Below are 20,038 nucleotides of genomic sequence, written 5' to 3' on the forward strand. Positions count from 1 at the left end.
CTCCTCCTTGCACATCCTTCCTGTGCTGGGGGGCCCAGCACTGGAGGCAGCACTGCAGGTGGAGTTTCAGCAGAGCAGAGGGGCAGAATCCCCCCATCATGTGCTGCCCAGGCTGCTGGGGATGAGCCTGGCATAGCATTGGCTTTCTGGGCTCGTTGAGCTGGGTCACATTGAGCTTCTTGTCAATCCACAGCCCCAAGTCCTTCTCCCTGGGCCTGTGTTTGTGCTTGGGGTTGCCTGGATGCAGGTTCAGCACCTGCCCTTGGCCTCATTGAACCTCCTGGGGTTGTCACAGACCTACTTGCCCGCACCCACCCTCCTCCGCCATGGGCATTAAACACACAGAGCCTGAAACAACATGTTTATTTTGGGGCAAAGAGGAGAAGTTTCAGTCTGGAACCCTCACCCCAGGAGCAGTGTCCCCCAGTGCAGAGACACCAACAGTAACAGACTTCCCCACGTCCAGGGTTTTATCCATCCCTCCCAGACTTCAGACAAACCTTCCCCAGCTCAGCCTCAGCACTGGGTCACGGCATTGAGAGCTCATCCCCATGTCAAGGTCGAGGCAGCTGGTTCTCTCTGGTGGAGACTCAACCCCTCACTCCTGGGCTGCTTCGGGCACCGCGGGCTGCTTGCTTTGGTTGTCACCCTTCTTTTTGTGCCCCGACACAATATCATCAATACGGAGGAGGAGAACTGCAGTCTGCAGAGAAACCCCGCACCCAGGGCTCGTCAGGAGCTCAGCACAAAAAACAAAACCCAGTCTGCCCAGCTCACATGCCATGCAACCACCAGCCTATGGTTCTTTCAGCACAGGAGAAGGGACACTGTGCCTTGCAGGCACGTGGGAACAGCAAGGGGATGCTTTACCCTCCACCATGGAAACAAAGACACCCATCTTTTCTCATTGACTGACAGAGAACAGACAGAGTGTCCCTTTGAGGAACAGCCTCTGATCCAAAACCAGTGAGAGAATGGCAGGATTTGTAATGAGGGGGGCAGCTGACACACAGCAGCCCCAGCCAGCATAAAGCGTTCAGGGCACTGACAATTCCAGCATGCTGCTGGCATGGGATTGCTCACATGCAGCTCTGTCTGGCCCTGGGAGCAGCCTGTCCCTGTGAGAACCATTTGGAGGAAAAGGTGGGATGGAATATGCTGAATTTTAGCCACAGGATCAAAAACCAAGGTTTGGGAAAGCCCGAGTCTGGGCTCCCACATCTCTCATCATCTCACCTTTGACAGCAGCAAGCTCAGATACCTGCACAGCCCGTGCTGGATGTGTGACACCCACCCAAGCACCCCAGTGCAAAGGGAGGGACATCCTCTTCTCGCAAGCGATATGCCACAGAGGCTCTGGAGTTCCCACCTCTCCTTACCTCCACGGCTGTTTTGTAGGTCTGCAGTTTGACAGCCAAGGGCTCCCAGATCCCTAGCTCTTTCATGTCAACCAGGGCTCCAGTCTCCCCATTCACCCCCCATGTTTGGCTGCCTTCCTGGGTGTGCTTGGCCTGGAAGCAGAAAGACAGGTGTAGGGTGAGACAGCAAATTCCCCTCTAGAAGCTCACAGCGACCATGGGCTCAGGAAACAGTAACAGGCCGTTAGAATAGTCTCAATTTTGGAGTTCATATAAGAACGTTACTGGCAGCCTGACAAAGGCATTGCTATGAAGGGTGACTGATCCCTAGGGCTGTGCAGAGCAGGAAGGGGATGACTCCCTCCTAGTGCCCCATGCCTTACCCTGAGTGAGGTCAGAACACGGATGGTACTGGCACCACAGTTCTGGATCAGCGTCCGGGGAATGACCTCCAGAGCCTGGGCCACTGCACGGTAGGGCCACTGCTCCACACCTGTCATGCCCTTGGACCTCTCGGTCAGTGCATGGGACACAGCCATTTCGGTGGCTCCCCCGCCTGGCACCAGCTGTGGGTCCATGAGGACATTCCGGCACACCTGCATGGCATCCTGCAGGTTGCGCTCCACCTCCTGCAACAGGCACAGATCACAGGATTACTGAGGTTACAAAACCCCTCTAAGATCAGAGTCCAACCATTCCCTCAGCACTGCCAAGGCCACCACTAACCCATGTCCCCAGGTGCCACATCCACATGGCTGTTAAACCCCTCCAGGAATGGGAACTCTCCACCACTGCCCCGGGCAGCCTGTGCCAGTGCCTGACCACATTTTCCATGAAAATATTTTCCCTAATATCCAATCTAAACCTCCTCTGGTGCAACCTGAGGCTATTTCCTCTTGTTCTGTCACTTGTTACCAGGGTGAAGAGCCTGACCCCCACCTGGCTACAACCTCCTGTCAGGTAGCAGTAGAGAGACTCAGAGATCCCTGTTGGGACCCCCCAGCTCCCTCAGCTGCTCCTTGTGCTCCAGACCCTTCCCCAGCTCTGCTGCCCCTCTTATTATTAACTGGAGCGCCACACCAGCTGAAAGCTCAGCCCACAGTCTGCTGGCCATGACTTACTGACACCACGAATGTGGCTGGGACAGGAGGTGAAGCAACCCATGCTTACCCTCCCCACACTTACCGCTAAGATTTCCTTGCTGGCTCCCCGCAGGATGATCGTGCAAGCCTTGGGTTCTTTGCAATCAGTGATGAAGGCAAAATACTCATCTCCTATTTTTTTCACTTCAAAGAGCCTGGCACCAGTTCCCACATCCTCCTCCCGGAGCTCATCTGTGCGACTGACGATGCGAGCTCCACAGGCCCTGGAACACCAAAACATCACATCAGACACTCACAGATAAGAACTGGGGAGAAGGAGCAAGATCAGAACACGCCCATGCCATGTACAGCAGGAACAGGCTCCAGCCAGGAGCCGGCACTTACCTGGCGATCCGGTTGTTGTCAGTCTTCCGCACCCTGCGGATGGCAGTAATGTTGGCTCTCATCAGGTAGTGCTGGGCCAGGTCTGAAATGAGATTTTTGCAAATTTAGTGATGAATCAGTGGTATCGTGACAAATTTTATGTGTTTATCAGTGATCAATTCAGTTATTCTAGTTCCAGTCTTTAAAGCAAAAAGGATTATGGAAAAAATCCTAAACGTAGCTTCTTAAACCAGGCTGCAAGGCAAAATGGCAGCACAGCTCTCAAGAGTTTAAGACAGCCTCACTTGTATTTTGGTATCTTTCCAAAATGCTGAAAAAGCAAAATATTATTGTAAGAGTCCAAGTTCACATGGCAACACCAAGGACCAACTTCAATGCCCGCAGTGTACAACTACTTGCTAGAAAGCTAAAATACAAACCAAAACTAGGTTCCACACCAGGTTTGCGGAAGAGTTGTGCTAATTTGCTACTGGGGTTTTTTTTTGGTTTCTTTTCAAGTTTCTGAACCGTGAATTTAACACCATTTAACATCATGAACCTCAGTGAAATGAATTCAACACAAAGAAGGATCATGTGTGCTATTACCAGAAACTCCTTTTTCTGTGATGACCAGATCTGGTTTGACTCTTATCAGATCCTCACACATTTGCTGAATGTACTCCTCCTCCATCTGCAGGATACGGGCAAAGTCTTCCTCTCGTGTAATTTCAATGTCAGTCTGCACAAAAGACATGTAAACAGCTCAGTGTGTTCATCCCAACCCTTCACCATGTTAGACACACATCCCCCACGTCAAGCAGCTAAACTCCTCCAGTATCACCAGGGAAAGAGTCAGGGATGAACACCACGGATCAAATAAACTGTGACACCGTGTCAGCTGAGCCTTAGCATTAGTTCAAGCTCAGAAATATTTCTTTAGCTCTTTACCAGCACACAGATACAAAAACTGCTGTAGCTGCTTCAATGAGTCCAAGCGCTGTGGCCTCACTCCTGTTTTTCTGGACTCCACAGCAGAATTAGCCCACATGTGCACAACGTCTTTGAGAGGCACAACACAGAAAGCCTTTCACCACTTGTGCTTTTAACAAGCCATCTGCATTTGTTCACTTTACATGTCCTAAATAAAGAGTGGTGGACATCTCCAACAGGACCCACATTACCTGGCTCTCTCCTTTCTTGTACTCTAGAGAACAATCCAGAAGGACAATGCGTGGATTCTTAATAAGACGACGCATTTTGGGATGGGTCACATCTTTATTCACCATGATTCCACGCAAAACACATGAGTCTTCACTAAAACCACCTGGAATCTGACAGACACAAGGAAGGGGGGAAATGAGATGAGTCAGTTTAGTCCACAAGAACCTGTGTATCTGAAGGTTTCTCCTGAAACTGTCTGTCCCATGTACAGAAAAGGGAAAACCTCTCCCAGGTAATCATAGCGCATCCAGGTCATGATGTAAAGTTTAATTTTAAGTGCATATTGACTTAGATTTCAAGTGAGAAGCTGTGGAAGAGCTTAAGAAACTTTTCACATCCTACTGCCTGGCAACGCGTTTCGTCCTCCATCTTCCAAATGCAACTGAAATTATCTTTTTGACAAATATTCCAAAAGGGTTGAAATAATAGTCCCTCTTTGCAGTGCAAACCAGCGAAGCCAACAGCACTGACTGAAATATCTTTGAGGGTGGTTATGTCTGTGGACTGCAGAGAGGTAACACAAAATTCTTCCCACTGCACCCCACAGTCAGCTAGTTCAGAACAAGAAAGGGGCACACAGGGATAAGAAACAGTTCAGGACACACTCACCTTTTCTACTTTTGCGTATTTTTTAATATCAATTTCCCTTCTGCCATTTTCTTCAAACTCCACGGTCTTAACGGCATCAAGAGCGATGCTACAGGCCAAGTCAGACCAGCGGTTTATTGCCTTTGTGTTTATCGCACTCTTTATTATTTTAAGCATCATCTCTTTGTTGTTCACATCCACTGGAGTGCTGAGACAAAGAAAAACCAAAGAGCAAACTGAGTATTACTCCAAGCTATTTGTCCCTTTGAGTCCCTCTCCAATTATGTTAATTGTATTCTAACATAACTGCCTAAAGCAGCAGCTGCTTGAAGCAGTACAGAAAGCCCACATCCCTCCTTTCTAACTCCCACCAGCCCATACTTACCCAATTTTCTTCAGAATACTGATCATGTCATCCAGAGCCTTACGATAAGCCCAGATGATCACAGTTGGGTGCATCTGCTGTTCAAGAAAGTGTTCAGCAACAGAGAGCATCTCTCCAGCTAAAAAAAAATTTAAAATAAATCAAAATCCCTCAGATAAATTAGGAGGATAATTGCCACTCAAGACAGAAGAGTAGCATACCAGACAAAATGTATCTTCTATCCATGCAAGGAGCTCTAACATCACCTATACCTTTCTTTACCCTTAGTGGTGGTTATCCCAGGGAAAGCACAACTTCCCAAAGCATGAAGCTGATCACCTAAGGGTCTCATGAACAAAGCATGCTCTTGCACAGTAAAAAAAAAATAAATTATCCATTTTAAGGTTGGTAAATAACTCATTATGGGCCCTGATAAGCAAAGAGGGCAAACTCCAGCCTCTAAACAGTCTGAGTCAGCCTCCTTACCAAGGATAATGACAGATGTGGTCCCGTCTCCGACTTCTTCATCCTGCGTGCGGCTGATCTCTATCATTGATTTTGCAGCTGGATGCTGGACTTGGATCTGTGCAGGAGCAAGGGGTATGGATTTGTTCCAGAATACTAAAGCAGAAACATCTTGCGTTGCTCAATGGAACAAATATCACAGCTTTAATACAGTTTTAAAGGCATTCTGCACAACCACAGCAAAGCTCTTCCTTCTTTTTTGACCAAAACCAAGCCTTTGTATTTTACAATGTTGTGTCCCTCACCGTTTTTCAGGCATTAGAGTTTTTTGGATGTTCTTTCAACACCACTTGTACTAGAGAGAAAATAATTTCTTGGTATCATTACGTGGCATTGTGAATATCGCTGTCTACTCAGAAGATCTTGATGCAACTGATTATAGCTACAATTACCAAAGCCTTTACATCAGTCTTATAAAAACTCCATGAAAACTTCCAATCCCAGGATCAAACCTACATTTCTGCAGAACAAGAGCATTTGCTGGAAATGTTTCACTCCTCCCCAGTGAGCACCTTTCTGGCTCTCAGGACAGATGAGATCATACAGCTCTATTGGCACCCAAGACTCCAGAATATTCCAACTCACATGTTAAAGAAGACAATCCTTCAGGAGAAACTTACTTCTCTAAGAATAGCATTGCCATCGTTGGTCATCACAATGCCACCCATGGGGTCCAAAAGCATCTGCAACCACAAGAAAACCAATACTTGTGCTGCAACATTGGTGATGCAGCTGCCTAGAAACACCCCACAGAACAGCACAAGTTCTTACCTTCATCATAGCTCTTGGTCCTAAACATGTTCGGATAATGTCAGCAATGGTCTAGGGGAAACCAAAGAAATGAAGTACTACAGGTAAGCGTCAAAAAGTCTAAAAAAACCCCATAGTGGGTCTGAAACCAGCAGTCCCTGTGAAATTTAAGCGACCCAACAACTCTGCCATGGCTGAGATGCAGACAAGGTTTAAGAACTGTCTGGAAATGAGAACGCAGGGATTATAAGGGCACTGGTACTACACTGTATTATTATCTCAGTCAGATGTCAAAACTGCTTTCAGACTTTGCAGAGAAAGGAGGTTTGGTGGGTTAAACCCCTCTATGTGCAGTTATAGGGCACCCCTTACACAAATAGTGCAGATGTTTTATTTTTTATACAGAATTTTTATATAAAAGCATAAAAATATCTTCTGTTAACACAGGAAATTATTTTCTATGTTGCTTCTTCTATTCTGGGTTCATATAGACTAGAGAAAATATGCTTCAGATCCAGCTTTCCCTCAGAAATATAAAAATACACACACATGGAGAAAAAAAAGAATAATCAAAACAGCCTGATACGAGAATTTGGTACCTTCGCAGCAGTGATGTTTCCTGTCTGGACTTTTCTTCCAGACTCACGTTTTGTGTTCTGACCTAAAGCACACAGAAAAAATGAATTTAATCAAGTACTATCAAGTACAATGCAGTAAGGATGCAGCCACACCTCTCAGTCACACACATATGACATGTGACCAGTTCTAAATTCAGAGTTTATATTATAAATACTGCAGTCATGATGAGAAACACACTGACAGAAGAGCGTCAGCAAAAAACACTCCCTATTATAACAGAACTCCTTGTGAGCATCCTGAGACAAAGCTTTGCAACCCTGAAACAGAAACCTATTGCCCCAGAAAATCAAACTACAGGGACTCACTAGGATCTGCCAGATCCCACATGGCCGAGGAGGTGCTGTTGCACAGCACTGTTCAGTCACAAAAAGTTACAGAGGCCTAGGCACAGTTCAAAGAACTGGGCGAACATGAAGTTAAGCCATTGACGTTGCCTTTGGCACATGAGGGTGAGCAGCCCCCGGGGTACCACAGGCTCACAATCACAGTTGGGGACCAGCTGTCAACAGGTTCTGCCCTAGAGCTGAAGGCTGCTCTTCTGCTACTACAAGCCTGGCCCAGGTATGCACAGATTTACTCAGAAGTAGGTGCATCCACATGGAGAGGTGTAAGACAGAACAAAAGGGGCCCTGGGCTCCAACAGTCTGCCTCCTAAGCTAATAGGGAATGGAGCAGATGGAGAGATGGGAATGCGATACCCAAGCAGAAATAAATCCTTGTGTTGGAGAGCGGTGAGAGAATCATAAAATGGTTTGAGTTGGAAGGGACTTAAAGACCATCTAGTTCCAAACCCCTTCCACGGGCAGGGACATCTTCCACTATCCCAGGTTGCTCCGAGCCCCGTCCAACCTGGCCTTGGAACACTGCAGGGAGGGGGCAGCCACAGCTTCTCTGGGCAACCTATGCCTATGCTAGTGACTCACTTCCCTCACAGGGAAGAATTTCTTCTCAATATCCCATCTAACCCTGCCCTCTGGCAGTGGGAAGCCATTCTCCCTTGTTCTAAGTCCCTCTCCAGCTCTCCTGGAGCTCCTTTAGGCACTGGAAGGAGCTCTAAAGTCTCCCAGGAGCCTTCTCTCCAGGTTAACACCCCCAGCTCTCCCAGCTTGGCTCCAGAGCAGAGGGGCTCCAGCCCTCGGAACATCTCCGTGGCCTCCTCTGGACTCGCTCGGGCAGCTGCATGAGCTTCCAATGCTGGGGGGCCTGAGAACTGGGGTTCACAGGGGATTCAAACGGGGTAGCACAAAGAAACTCGCTAAAAAGGCCCGACAAGAAACGGGAAAGAGAACCGGAGAGCTGCCGGGAAAGGCCTGACAGCAGCGGGGGCCAGAGATCTTCCGCGCAGGGCGCATAGAGCGGCCAGGCCGAAGCTGTGGGTAGGGGGCTACCAGAGGCAGTTCAGACGCGCCGGTGGCGGCAGCGGTGCCCGGCGAACCCCTGGGAGCAGAGCGGGCCCGCCTGGGCCGCGCTCCGTGAGGGAGCGCCCGGCCATGAGGGGACCCAACATGGCGGCGGGGAGGCCGAGCAGCAAAGCGGGGTGGGGGCGCGGCGCTGCCCTTCCCTCACCCTCCACCCTGGGACCCCGCCGGGGGGGCCGGGCCGGGGAGGCAGCACTCACTGAGGACCAGGACGGGGCGCGGGCCCATCATCGCGGCGGCTGGAGAGCGGCGGAACCTTCTGGAGCCCCGGATCTGCCGCCTCAAGGGGCCGCCACGGCGCGCACCGCCCCGCGCCCCTCGCCGGCCAATCGCGACGCGGGCGCGCTCCCGGAGGCCAATCAGAACGGCACCGCCTCACCCCGGGAACGCCCACCGACCTCCGGCTGGTGAGTGACACCCGGGGGCGGGGCGGGGCCACGAGGGAAGTGGAGTGCGCATGCGCGTACCCGGGGCGCGGCGAGGCAGAGTGAGTTCCTACACACGGAAGGGCGCCGGGGCGGAGATGCAACGGCCAAGCTCGCTCTGAGAGCCAAAGTCCTCAACGTCCCCCTCCCCCCTCAGAGAGTGGTCCCGGGGGAGCGGCGGGTCCTAAGGCAGCCCCACCCGTGGCTCCGGTGTCCCCTCACGGCCAGGGGGTGCCCCCCCCCAAACCCCCGGCAGCCATTTTGTGTCCCAGACGGTCCTTTAGTGTCGCCCACAGGGACAGCTGTTGGCAACGGCTCCGAACTCGGAGCCCTAGGATGAAAGGGCATTGGGGCAGCACATGGAGCCAGCGAGGCGGCCCTGGTGAGATGCACACGGGCTGTTCTGGGGGAATATGTGCACAGAGGCGGCCCCGTGGACCTTTCTGCCACCAGAGGCAGCTGCCTGAAAACACGGGCACAGGGGAGCTCTCGAGGCTCCCTGGAAATGCCGGCAGGTTTGTTTTGTTACTGCCTTTGCACCAGGGAGGTTGGGACTTGTCCTGATCTCTGGGGACCCAGAGGCTGGACCCTGTCTGGGGCGGGGTGAGTTAAGCAGAGCATCCCCAGTGCAGGAGGGGACAGTCTGGGGATCGGTGCACCTCATTCTTGAGGAATTTAAAATCCTCCTCCTTGCTCTCCTCCCACATCTCTTTACAGTAGAGTCTCCATGGCCCTGGGCAAGCTGGTGTGACAGAGAACAGCATTGACAGGGTCCTCCAGTACTGCCCCTTCGGTAGAGCAGCAGCTCTGACATCTTCTATCAAAACAGGTCTGTGGTGCACCAGAGCAAGCTCCTTCCCATAGGGCACGCAGCAACAGAGGGGCCCCGAGACAGGACACTGGAGAAGATGCAGCAGGGCAAATGGGGGCTGGGAGGTAGCACAGGGGGCAGAGCCCCACAAACCCTCTGGGCAGTTACACACTCGTATCGCCACGGCTACAGAGGAACAGGGGGGGATTCCTGCTTGAAAGGGGCTGACAAAGCATTTTGGGACTTTTAGTTGGGTTTTTTACTGTTTTCTTTGTTTCTTTTTTAAAAACCCAGAAGACACCCAATCACAGCGATCAAGTCCCTTTGCCAAGAGGGTTGAAGCACAGCCCAGGCAATGCCTGGCAGGGGACAGTGCAACCCAAAAGCACCCACTGCTCTGGGGGGGTCATGACTGTCCTTTCCCAAGCTCTAGAGTGCTGGTGGCATTTTTCTCCACTCAGTTCTTTTTGGTCTTGGGGGTGTCGTACTTCCTCTTGCTCGAGTACCACAGCAGCAGGGGGATCCCGATGGAGGGCAGGGTCATCACACCAAATGCCGCCCAATCCAACTAGAGGGAGAAATGGTTGGAGAAAAGTCCATACAAGTTAAGTCCAGAGGAGTCTTAGAACAATGAGGCCAGAGGAGGAGACCAAGAAGAGACCTTGCCACAGCCTGCAGCTTCCTCACAAGGGGCAGCACCAATTTCTGCTCTGTGTGACAAGTGACAGGAGCTGAGGGAACAGCATGGAGCTGTGTCAGGGGAGGGTTAGGTTGGATATTAGAAGAAGTTCTTCCCCCAGAGGGTGATTAGGCACTGGAATAGGCTCCCAAGGGAAGTGGTTACAGCACCAAGCCTGACAGAGCTCAAGGAGTTTGGACAACGCTCTCAGGCACTTGGTGGGATTGTTGGGTTGTCCTCTGCAGGGCCGGGAGTTGGACTCCAGGATCCTTGTAGGTCCCTTCCAACCTAGAAGGTTCTAAGATTCTACTCTCCAATTTTCTGGCTCAAATCCCACAGTGCAGCTCTTCCACAGAGGGAGCTGGGGTGGAAACTCTTGGCTGCTTCTGTGATACTCCTATGGAGAACTGACAGGGATTAACTGCAATACCACTGGAGCTCTCCAGGTGACTGCAGGACAAACCACACACACCATGTGCAGCAGGAAGCCACTGTGCTGGGCTGCAGTGCAATTTCCATTGTCAGCTGAAAGGTACTTACAAAGTGAGGGGAGAACCTCCTGTCGAAGTCACGCTGAGCCAGGATTCCTCCTTGCCCGGGAGCACTAGTGAAACCAACCTGGAAGAGGCAGGGAAAAGACAAGCTTTACCACTTTCCTTCTTGGGGCAGAGCTGGGCAGGGTGAGAGCTCAGGGACATCACCCCGACCAGGCTGCTGCAAGAGCACTGTCAGGGGTATCTGCAGGGCTCCTCTAAATCGTCCACTTACCACGACCTGTCCTCCCTCCTGTGCCAGGTACGTGATGGTGGCAGAGGTGAAGTTGAAGTAACCAGCTTTGAGAGGCCGCAGAACCACGGTGTGGGACACGTTACTCGCTCTGGGAGCCGGGCGTTAAGGAAAACGGTTGGATTTCATTACAGGAAGAAAACACAGGTGGAAAAGTCAGTGCTGCTGACAGATCCGAATGCTTATGATCACAGACAGCCCGACCCACCTCCCCCCGAGGCTGACCCAGCTGCTCCTCCCCAGGCAGAGGAACTTAGGGACCTGGTCCTGTCTGCAAGGAGCTTTCATTTTACAAAGCACCATCCAGAAGAGCGGGCATTTGGATTGGGCACCCTGTCCAGGCTCTGGCATGTGGGAATTTCTGGGACAGGGCATGAAGATAGGATGAAGCTGCAGGATGCTCAGGGGGAAGAAAATTTCAAACCATTAAAAGATACGGAGCGATCCTGTCCCACTTGACATTGAGCATGCCAGAGACGATGCCAAAATCCTCTGGGGGGAAGGAATCATCCGACAGTTCCACATCCAGGGCAGCACTGAACACAACAAAGGCAGGGATGAGAATGGAATCTTAAGACTTGGCATCTGCTCATGGGATCTGCAGCAAAGTGGGCTGACAGTTCCCTCCTGACCCAATGGAAGAACTGATTTGTGAAAGAGGAAAAGTCACCAACCCAACATGGTGAGGAGAGTTGAGGTGTCTTATGGAGAGACTGCAGAGAGAAGGCGGCACAGCTGAGAGAAACAGCCACAAAGACAGGAAATACACTGGTTTTTCCACAATAGAATTTGGCAGATACCATCCCACAGACACACCCTTTGGCCTAAATAATAAACAAATCCCACCTATAAAGTTACAGTATCTCATTAATATTGTACGAGTCCAATATTGCAATGCCATAAACACTCCTCTCAGCAGTACTGCACTCAGCATACATGACTCTGCCTTTAAAAAAATCTAAAAAAAACCCCAAAAAAACAAACACTTTAATACTCTCCTGCATTTTATCCAATCAGCTTTTCATTCTGAGAATAAAGCTTTTTACCAGCATTGTGGAAGTTCTGTTTTATCTTTGTCAGGTCTTTAGAGAAGTCCTGACAGGAAAAAGGAATTTTTATTTAAAAAAAAAAAAAAAGTGCAAAAGAGCTCACAAAGCCAGTCAAGAGAGCTGTGTGCATGGGGAGCAGAGTGTCCCAGGACACCACAGGAGCTACATGTCCATGCTGGACTGACAGCTTGAGCAGCCACAAGTGGAAAGCAGGGACAAGGGAAGAGGAAGGGAAAGGCAAATTGCAGGGTCAACCCTTCAGGGACTGCTGGAAAGCTCAGAGTTCAAGGGAGCAAAGGCACCAGCACATCACGGAGCTCAGAAATCACCTCCTGCCCTGCAGCCACACACAGAATGTTTGCTCCTGGTTCATACTGAAGCCTGGACAGGGCTTACCTTGAGCCAACATTATAGATGTTGTACTGCAAAGTCAAGTCCTTGCCCTCCACCGCGTATCTGTTTAACAGAGATTTGGAGGCCAGGAGCCTGGCACCATCCTCACAGTGGGACACAGACACCAGGGCACACAGGGTGAGGAGCAGGAGCTTCATCTGGAAACACAGGTCAGTGGAATGTCACTGATTGTTTGAAATCTCTGAACTCTCTTCTGGGAGGCTGTAAGAATTGGCATAGCCATGTCCCAGATCTGCAGCCATGGAAGAAAAGTCAACAGTTTCCTCCCCTTTCAAAGCCCCAGCCAGTATCACGGCCCTTTACAGAATCATCGAACATCCTAAGTTGAGAGGGACCCACAAGGATCATCGCATCCAACTCTGGGCTCTGCACATCTCAGTAATGAGCAAAGCTCTTGGATCACAAAGCCTCTTCCAGTAACTTTGAAAGCTCTGGAAATTAACAGTTTCATCAGTTTTAGCAATTAACAGTTAATTGCCCTTGTGAAGCCTGGCTGCTTTCCAGCACCGTCTTACACAACAGTTAGTTCTTCGCAGAAAGCACCAGCTCCTCACTTCCAACATTTGCTCTTATTTCCTATTTCCAGCCACTGAGGAAACACCAAATCCCTCCAACAGCCTCATCAACTCCCTCCAGCAGCCTCATGATCCCCAAAAGTCCCTCTCCAAGCCAGGTGTCCCAATTCAACCAAACCCAGTGCCCCAGGAGCTGCCCTGTTGAGAGGACAAGGAGACCATAGGGACATTATAAACAGGACCCGTGTGGACACTTGGTGGGGCTGAGAAATGCAAAAACTGCTCCAATGTCAGGGGCTCCACTCTCCACAGTCACAGAGTGGTTAGGCTTGGATGGGATCGTGAAGCCCATCCAGTTCCACCCATCTGCCATGGGCAGAGACACCTTCCACTAGACCAGGTTGCTCCAAGCCTTGTCCAACTTGGCCTTGTACACTTCCAGGGATGGGGGAGCCACAGCTTCTCCAAGCAGCCTGTGCCAGGGCCTCACCACCTTCACAGGGAAGAATTTCATCCCAGTATCCCATCTAACCCTGCCGTCTGGTAGTGGGAAGTCTTGTCCAATCACTCCAGGCCCTTGTCCAAAGTCCCCCTCCATCTCTCCTGGAGCTCCTTTAGACACTGGAAGGGCTTTAAGGTTTCCCTGGAGCCCTCTCTTCTCCAGGCTGAACATCCCCAGCTCTCCCAGCCAGTGTCCAGAGCAGAGGGGCTCCAGCCCTCAGACCATCTCCGTGGCCTCCTCTGGACCTGCTCCAGCAGCTCCACATCCTTCCTGTGCTGCAGGCCCCAGGGCTGGAGTCACCACTGCGGGGGGGGTTCTCACCTCAGCAGAGCAGAGGGGCAGAATTTCCCACCTCACGGGCTGCCCACACTGTGGGGATGAGCCCAGCACAGCGTTGGCTTTCTGGGTTCCCAGTGCACGTGGCTGGGTCACGTTGAGCTTCTTGTCAACCCACGCCCCCAAGTCCTTATCTTCTGGGCTGTTCTCCATCCATTCTCCCTCAGCCCGTGTTTGTGCTTGGAGTTGCCCTGGCTCACGTTCAGCACCTGCCCTTGGCCTCGCTGAACCTCCTGGGTTTGTCACGGACCCCCCTGCAGCGCCGCAGCCCGGCCCGCTGCCTGTGCCAGAGGCCCCTTCCTTCCCCCCAGTCCTGCCCTGCTCCGGCCGCATACCAGCGTGTCCAGCCCGGGTGGCCTGCTTCTGCCCATCCGCGCAGCACAGGGGCTCAGTCCGGGTTCACCCACCGCTGCCCGCGGGAGACACCGACCCTCTCCAGCGACAGGGCCTGGCCGGTCCCTCCCGGCCCCTCAGAGCCCACAGCCGAGCCTCCCCCATAGACCCTTCCCACCGCCTCCCCGTCCGCCCCGAGCGTCGAGGACACGGCTCCGATCGGCCCCGGCGGCCGCTCCGCCCTTACCGTCTGTCTCCGCCGCCGCCGCCGCCACAGAGCCAGGTCAGCCCAGACGCAGCGGAAGTGACACACTGAACAGCGCCCCGCGGCCTCCCATGCCCGCCGGGAAATGGAGTACGGCCTCGCCCTCCAGCGGGAACTCCGCGCCTGCGCAGAACGATAGCCCTGTGCTGCCCCCTGGTGGCAGAGGGCGGGACCGGGGCGGGGGAGAATCGGGGGGAAGTTCCCCAAGGATGGCACGCACGGACCCCCAGACTGTCCCTCCCTGCGCTGGGGTCGCTCTGCTTGATTCACCCGCCTCAGACAGGCTCCAGCTTTGTGCACCTCCCTGGTGCAAAGGCAGTAACAAAACAAACCTGCCGGCATTCCCAGGGAGCCTCGAGAGCTCCCCTGTGCCCGTGTTTTCAGGCAGCTGCCTCTGGTGGCAGAAGGGCCCCCGGGGCCTCCTCTGTGCACATATTCCCCCATGAACAGCCTGTGGGCACCTCACCAGGGCCCCCGCGCTGGCTCCATGTGCTGCCTCAAACACTTCCTTGGAGCTCCCCACTCACAGTCTTTGCCAACGACTCTACTTGCACCTTCTTTTCTCTTTCCCTGCTGCCCCGGGCAAAGCTCCTCCAAGCTGCTGACTATGGAAAGCAACCCAGAGGTTCAATCCCTGTTGGCCATTGAGGCCACATAACCACAGGTTGGGCTTCTCCCTCCCAGCCCACCCCTCTGCAGGGTTTGCTGCAGCCAGGCCAGGTTGGTCCCAGTCCTCAAACACTGACACAGCACCTGTCCTGGGCCTGAGACCCTCGGAGATTTTTCTGTGGAGCAGGAGCATTTGCTGGAAATGTTTCATTCCTCCCCAGTAAGCACATTTCTTGGTGCTTCTGGTCAGTATGGAAGGGCTCTCAGGACACAAGAGGAGATCACATAGCTCCATTGGCACACACAGAACTGTATTCTGGAAGATTCCGACTCCCATGTTAAGAAGGGATGAAGCCACACACTAATCGGGGGTTCCAAGAAGGTAATGTGGTTGTTGGCTGTGTCAGTGTCTTAAGAGCAGAGAAACATGTGGCAGCTGTGTTAAGCAGTTCCCTTTGGCTTTGCAGGTGCTGTGCGGGCAGCCTTTGGAATTGGAGGAGCATTTGAGGGGAGCTGGGCCATAGCAAAGAGGAGCTGAGGACCACTGATTCCTCGCAAGCACAGTGGTAGTTTTGTGTCTTTTGGTACCTTTGGTGCCACAGGCGATGACGGCTGCAGCGTCCTGTGCTGGAATGGATGCAGGGCAGGGGAGCAGGAGGCCGTGGAGCTTTTGAGGCCAGGGTTGTTGTGGTGACGGATGTGATACTGACATCCAGTGTGTAACTTTGGCTGGATAGAAGCCCCAGTGCAGCACATTTTCCAGAAGTTGATGGCATTGCTGCTCCTTGTTGATTATCTCACTCCCAGTGGCCCAACAAGATCTCTCTTGAGCAGTGCAACTCTGGCCAGAAGTTGTTCCTAAGTGTGGAACACAAAAACCCCTAGTCAAGGTAAAACCATGTGCTTTGGAGATGGAAAATTTAATGGTACTACTTCACACCTGTGCCAGTTGAGCTTACTGCAAAAGGAAAATCAAACACTTATGTCATGGGAGTATCTTTCCTGGGTGTGTATAACCACACACACCCCTCTTCAGTATAAAGTGAGTTACTGAGATTTGTTCTTTATTTTACTCTTTAAAGTTTTACACTTCAGTTGCAGTTTTATTGACGAAGCAACTGTGGTGTGCAACAGCAGTGCAAGGACTGGAGCTGTTGGGGGCGATATCCATTTTTTTCTGGAGAGGGGGAGTGTGTCTGTTTTAGGCATTGTTAATTTAATGAGCTGCCGGTCGTGGGAGCTCTTTCCCTTGTCTTGTGCCTCTTTGGGAGATTGGAGTGAGATGATGTCTGTTGAGACAACCAAATGTCAGAGTGAGGGATGGGCAGTGGTGCAGTGGAGGAGCAGGGGGGGTGGGCAGTGGTGCAGTGGAGGAGCGGGTGTGGGGAAGATGAGGGAGTCCATGGGGGACTCCCACCCCGAAAAGTGTCACAGCCCAAAAACGCATGAAAATTCATGGAGAGGTAATAAAAACTATTAAACTGTTCAGAGTGTTGAGAGGGTTGAAATAAAGAGAAATATCTCATTGTTATATAGATTGAAAATAATATTCAACTACAAATTTTAAAAAGGATTTAAAACTAAAAAAAGTTTTATGAAACTAAAAAAACTACATAAAAGCGTCTTAGAGTTATATATGAAGGAATTTAAAAAAGAAAAAAGCCTGAATAGCTAGAGCCATCTACTCTTGTTATGTGTTATAGTCAAAGGAGATGATATATGTAGCCTAAATAGAGATTATACATAAGTGTAAATAGATACCAAATAGATATTTGGAAGTGACCAGTGTGTAAATAGATGTAAGTGTAAATATCTAAGTCCAAATAACACTCTAGGCTAAATGTATTTTCTGTGCAATAAGTGTTAATATATGATCTAAATATATGAAGTCTAAACCGGCGTAGTCTGAATAGATACATAAAAGTGTAAATAGAAGCAAGGCCAACTAGTCATTCTACACAAGTGTAAATACATATACGTAAATGTGTCTCTGTCTAAATAGTCTCATCTAACTGAAAATAGCTGAGCTAGAGAAATATATCTATGCCCTAAACCTATCTGTGTCTAAGTAGCTGTGTAAGTGTGAATGTAAATGTGTGAGTGGGCACAGGCAGACAGCTGGGACAGCCACAAATCCATGACTAAAACATAAGGAGTAAATTCATTTCCCTTCCCTCACTAACTGGGGGATCCCTAAACAAGCCCCAGGCAGAGGCACCCAGGTGGGGACACTGCCATGGTTAAACTTGGTCCATGCCAGACGATTCCTAGCTGGTGGTCCCAGCGGCAAGTTCACTGAGCCATGTCCAATCCTCCTTGCCAGTCTCCTGCTTTTAACCCATTTTCCCCCTTTCTCAAGAAACCATGGCTGCTGGGGCTGGAGATGTGGGATAGGGAATTTACAGAGATTCATAATAAAGCTTAAAGAAAGAACAAACATGTAAACATATAATGCTCTGAATTAACTGTCTCATCCCTCCTGTCAAGGAATTAAACCACACAGCTAGTCAGGCACCACTGAGAGGTTGTGCGATTCAATGTATGAAGTCCTGAAGATGCTGAGTGTTGTCCTCCATGCTATGTGTTCCAGCAGTCCTGTCCAAGTAGCGCATCCTCTCTAGCTCAGAACAGCACTTATGATGTTGAAGAGTGTAGCAGAATGCTCTGCCTGGATGGGAATAGAGCAGCTCAAACTTCATCTTATGTACAAGTTTTCAGTGGTGGATTAAGCCACCAGGGTCTGCTGGTTTTAGTGTTCAGGGCTGAGATCAGCTTGACCAAACTCTCAGGAGTATATGCAGGACAGGTGCTCCCTGAGTGAGGCCGGGAGCAGCAGGGGTGTGCAGGATCTGATATGGAAGCAAGAGGCAGAAGTGTTGAGCAGGAGAAACCAAAGAGCTGATCACACCTTTTTCAGCAGCAAAGCATATTTTGCTGAATAAGCCTGCCAACACATAATGTAAAAATTAATGTGACAGTCAATGACTTTATCCTATAAAAGACCAGTCTCGCTTTTTCATGGTGAGGACTTCAGCACACCTTCCTAAGGCGTGTAAAGATTTTTCCCTTGAGTGGGGATGCCCCTCAAGGTTATGCCTCGAGGCCGAGTGAAAGAGATTTGCCCACAGTTGCTGGTATGGGTGAGTAACATCAATCTCTACTTTATAATTGTTTTTTCTGACTTTAATATAATTGCTTCAATACTGCCTCAAAAGTAGTGCTCTATGCTAGAAGTTACAGCTACCTGTCCTGTGTACTAGATAATTCTGACTAAGGTCTTTTTGTCTTAGCATTATGATTGTAATAAAATTAAATAATTAATTTATTTTATTTATATAAATATATTTGTTTTGCCATCCTTAATCCTGCAGGACAAAGGTGTATAGAGATAGAGTTACACCTGTGTGATGCTTTAGACATAAACTGTTGACCAAGTCTGGGGGAGGGATTGGATTTAGCCACACTCAACTCCTCTATGAGAAGGAGTTTAGAAAACCAAGGGGTCCTTTTTGCACCTTGTGACACAACGGGAGGGCTTCTCTAATAAACTTTGCCTGAATCTCCCACTCTACCCGTGACAAAGAGGGAAGTACTTCATCAGTAATCAATGTTGTAAGGTTCCTCGATATATAGCAGTTACTCCCAAACTTAAGGCAACAGCTGCCTTGAATGTACAAGTTAAACCTTGCATGAGGCCACTTGCCAGCTGCTCCATAGTCACTACTGCTCTGAAAGAATAATAAGTTAGTTACAATAGAAACCTACACACAAGTTTATATATATTGGTCCTGCAGAAATGTATTCAAGGTATGTGCTTGCTCTGTGGCCTACAAAACTCGAGAAGCCGGGTTGTGATAAGGGAGGAAAACAGGAGTGTCATCTCTGTCCAGTTATACATACAGTGTTGCTCCAGCTCCTCCAGATAATATTGCTCCAGGCTTGGGAACTTGAGATGGAGCAATTGCCCACAGAGATTGAAGGGCTGTGGTTTGTGCTTTTTCAGATTGAACTTCTATTTAATGTTGGGCTTGTGTTATAGGTTATAAATCCAATAGAGGAATTTTTCTTCCCCTGCTCCACGGTAAGAAAACGGAGTGAGTGGGGGCAAGGGGGTCAATTAGCCTTACAAAAGAACCTAGCTGGCCAGACCGCATTCCTAACGGATGGCCCTCAGAGGCTGGAGAGAGAGGGGAGGAGTTTTGGGTGGGGGTGGCTGACTCTTCTCCGAGGAGAGAGATTGGACTGCGGAGTTCTCTCTCTGGGACGGAGACAGGGTCTGTGTCTGGGCATTTTTTGGAGAAAAGGCCTCGATGGGCTCACACGCTGCCTTGTGACTCCAGCCGGGACCTACTGGGTTTTCATCGGAGAGTTGTGTGCTTGCTAGGAGAGAAGGGAAGAGCCTTGAAACACCGTCATCTGAGAACGACAGTGAGTCCCATGGGGGTGGACTGCTTTTCCTTCTGCCCTTCTTCCACTGGGGGAAGGGTCTCCGTTTTCTTTTCGGCTTCTCCCGCGATCCGAGACCACCCCCCAGACCCCTCCCCGCGCGGTGACCGCCAGAGCCCGACCGCGCCCCCTGCGGGTCAGCACGGAGAACTGCAGCTCTGCCCCTCCAGCGACCCAACAGCGCCCCTGCCGGCCGTGATTAGAACTGCGCTAAAGGACAGAGAAGTATTCAGGCTTTTTCTTTTGTTTGAAGGGAACTTCTGGGTACAGGACTACTGTTTAGTTGTTTTTGTGTTCTGTTACTCTTCTTGCCAGTATACATATATCTTTTAATAAAGGGTTGTTATTTCTTCTTTTTCCACACTTCCTCGATTAAAACCCCTTAATTTTTGAATTTACAATTGCTGAGAGAGAGGAGTTTGGTCTGTCTCGTAACTCATCCTCTTTAGCAAACATTCCAGTCTCTTCAAACTGAGACAGCTTGTGACACCAAAACATAGTTCCAATGCTAACCCCCTTGATAAGGCACAGGAAATCAT

The 20,038-nt window shown here is 50.5% G+C and overlaps 2 protein-coding genes across 2 annotated transcripts; both read right to left on the minus strand.

Annotated features, from left to right (window-relative positions):
• Positions 1-346: 346 nt before the first annotated feature.
• Positions 347-8,648, minus strand: CCT3 (chaperonin containing TCP1 subunit 3). Its single transcript, XM_017839006.1, has 14 exons — positions 8,530-8,648; positions 6,872-6,933; positions 6,294-6,344; positions 6,143-6,205; positions 5,484-5,580; positions 5,019-5,136; positions 4,655-4,841; positions 4,006-4,155; positions 3,431-3,563; positions 2,846-2,927; positions 2,544-2,724; positions 1,742-1,987; positions 1,380-1,511; positions 347-703 (listed from the first exon to the last, which is right to left on the minus strand). The coding sequence occupies exons 1-14, from the start codon at positions 8,558-8,560 to the stop codon at positions 599-601; spliced, it is 1,638 nt and encodes a 545-aa protein (XP_017694495.1). The 5' UTR covers positions 8,561-8,648; the 3' UTR covers positions 347-598.
• Positions 8,649-9,815: 1,167 nt separating this feature from the next.
• SSR2 (signal sequence receptor subunit 2) lies at positions 9,816-14,551 on the minus strand. The gene is made up of 6 exons (XM_017839007.1): positions 14,427-14,551; positions 12,476-12,630; positions 11,468-11,566; positions 11,013-11,121; positions 10,785-10,862; positions 9,816-10,133 (listed from the first exon to the last, which is right to left on the minus strand). Exons 2-6 carry the CDS (start codon positions 12,628-12,630, stop codon positions 10,023-10,025), a joined length of 552 nt encoding a protein of 183 aa, XP_017694496.1. The 5' UTR covers positions 14,427-14,551; the 3' UTR covers positions 9,816-10,022.
• Positions 14,552-20,038: the final 5,487 nt, after the last annotated feature.

This window comes from Lepidothrix coronata, unplaced genomic scaffold (assembly GCF_001604755.1).
Source record: "Lepidothrix coronata isolate B3197 unplaced genomic scaffold, Lepidothrix_coronata-1.0 Scaffold370, whole genome shotgun sequence".
Classification (NCBI taxonomy): domain Eukaryota; kingdom Metazoa; phylum Chordata; class Aves; order Passeriformes; family Pipridae; genus Lepidothrix; species Lepidothrix coronata.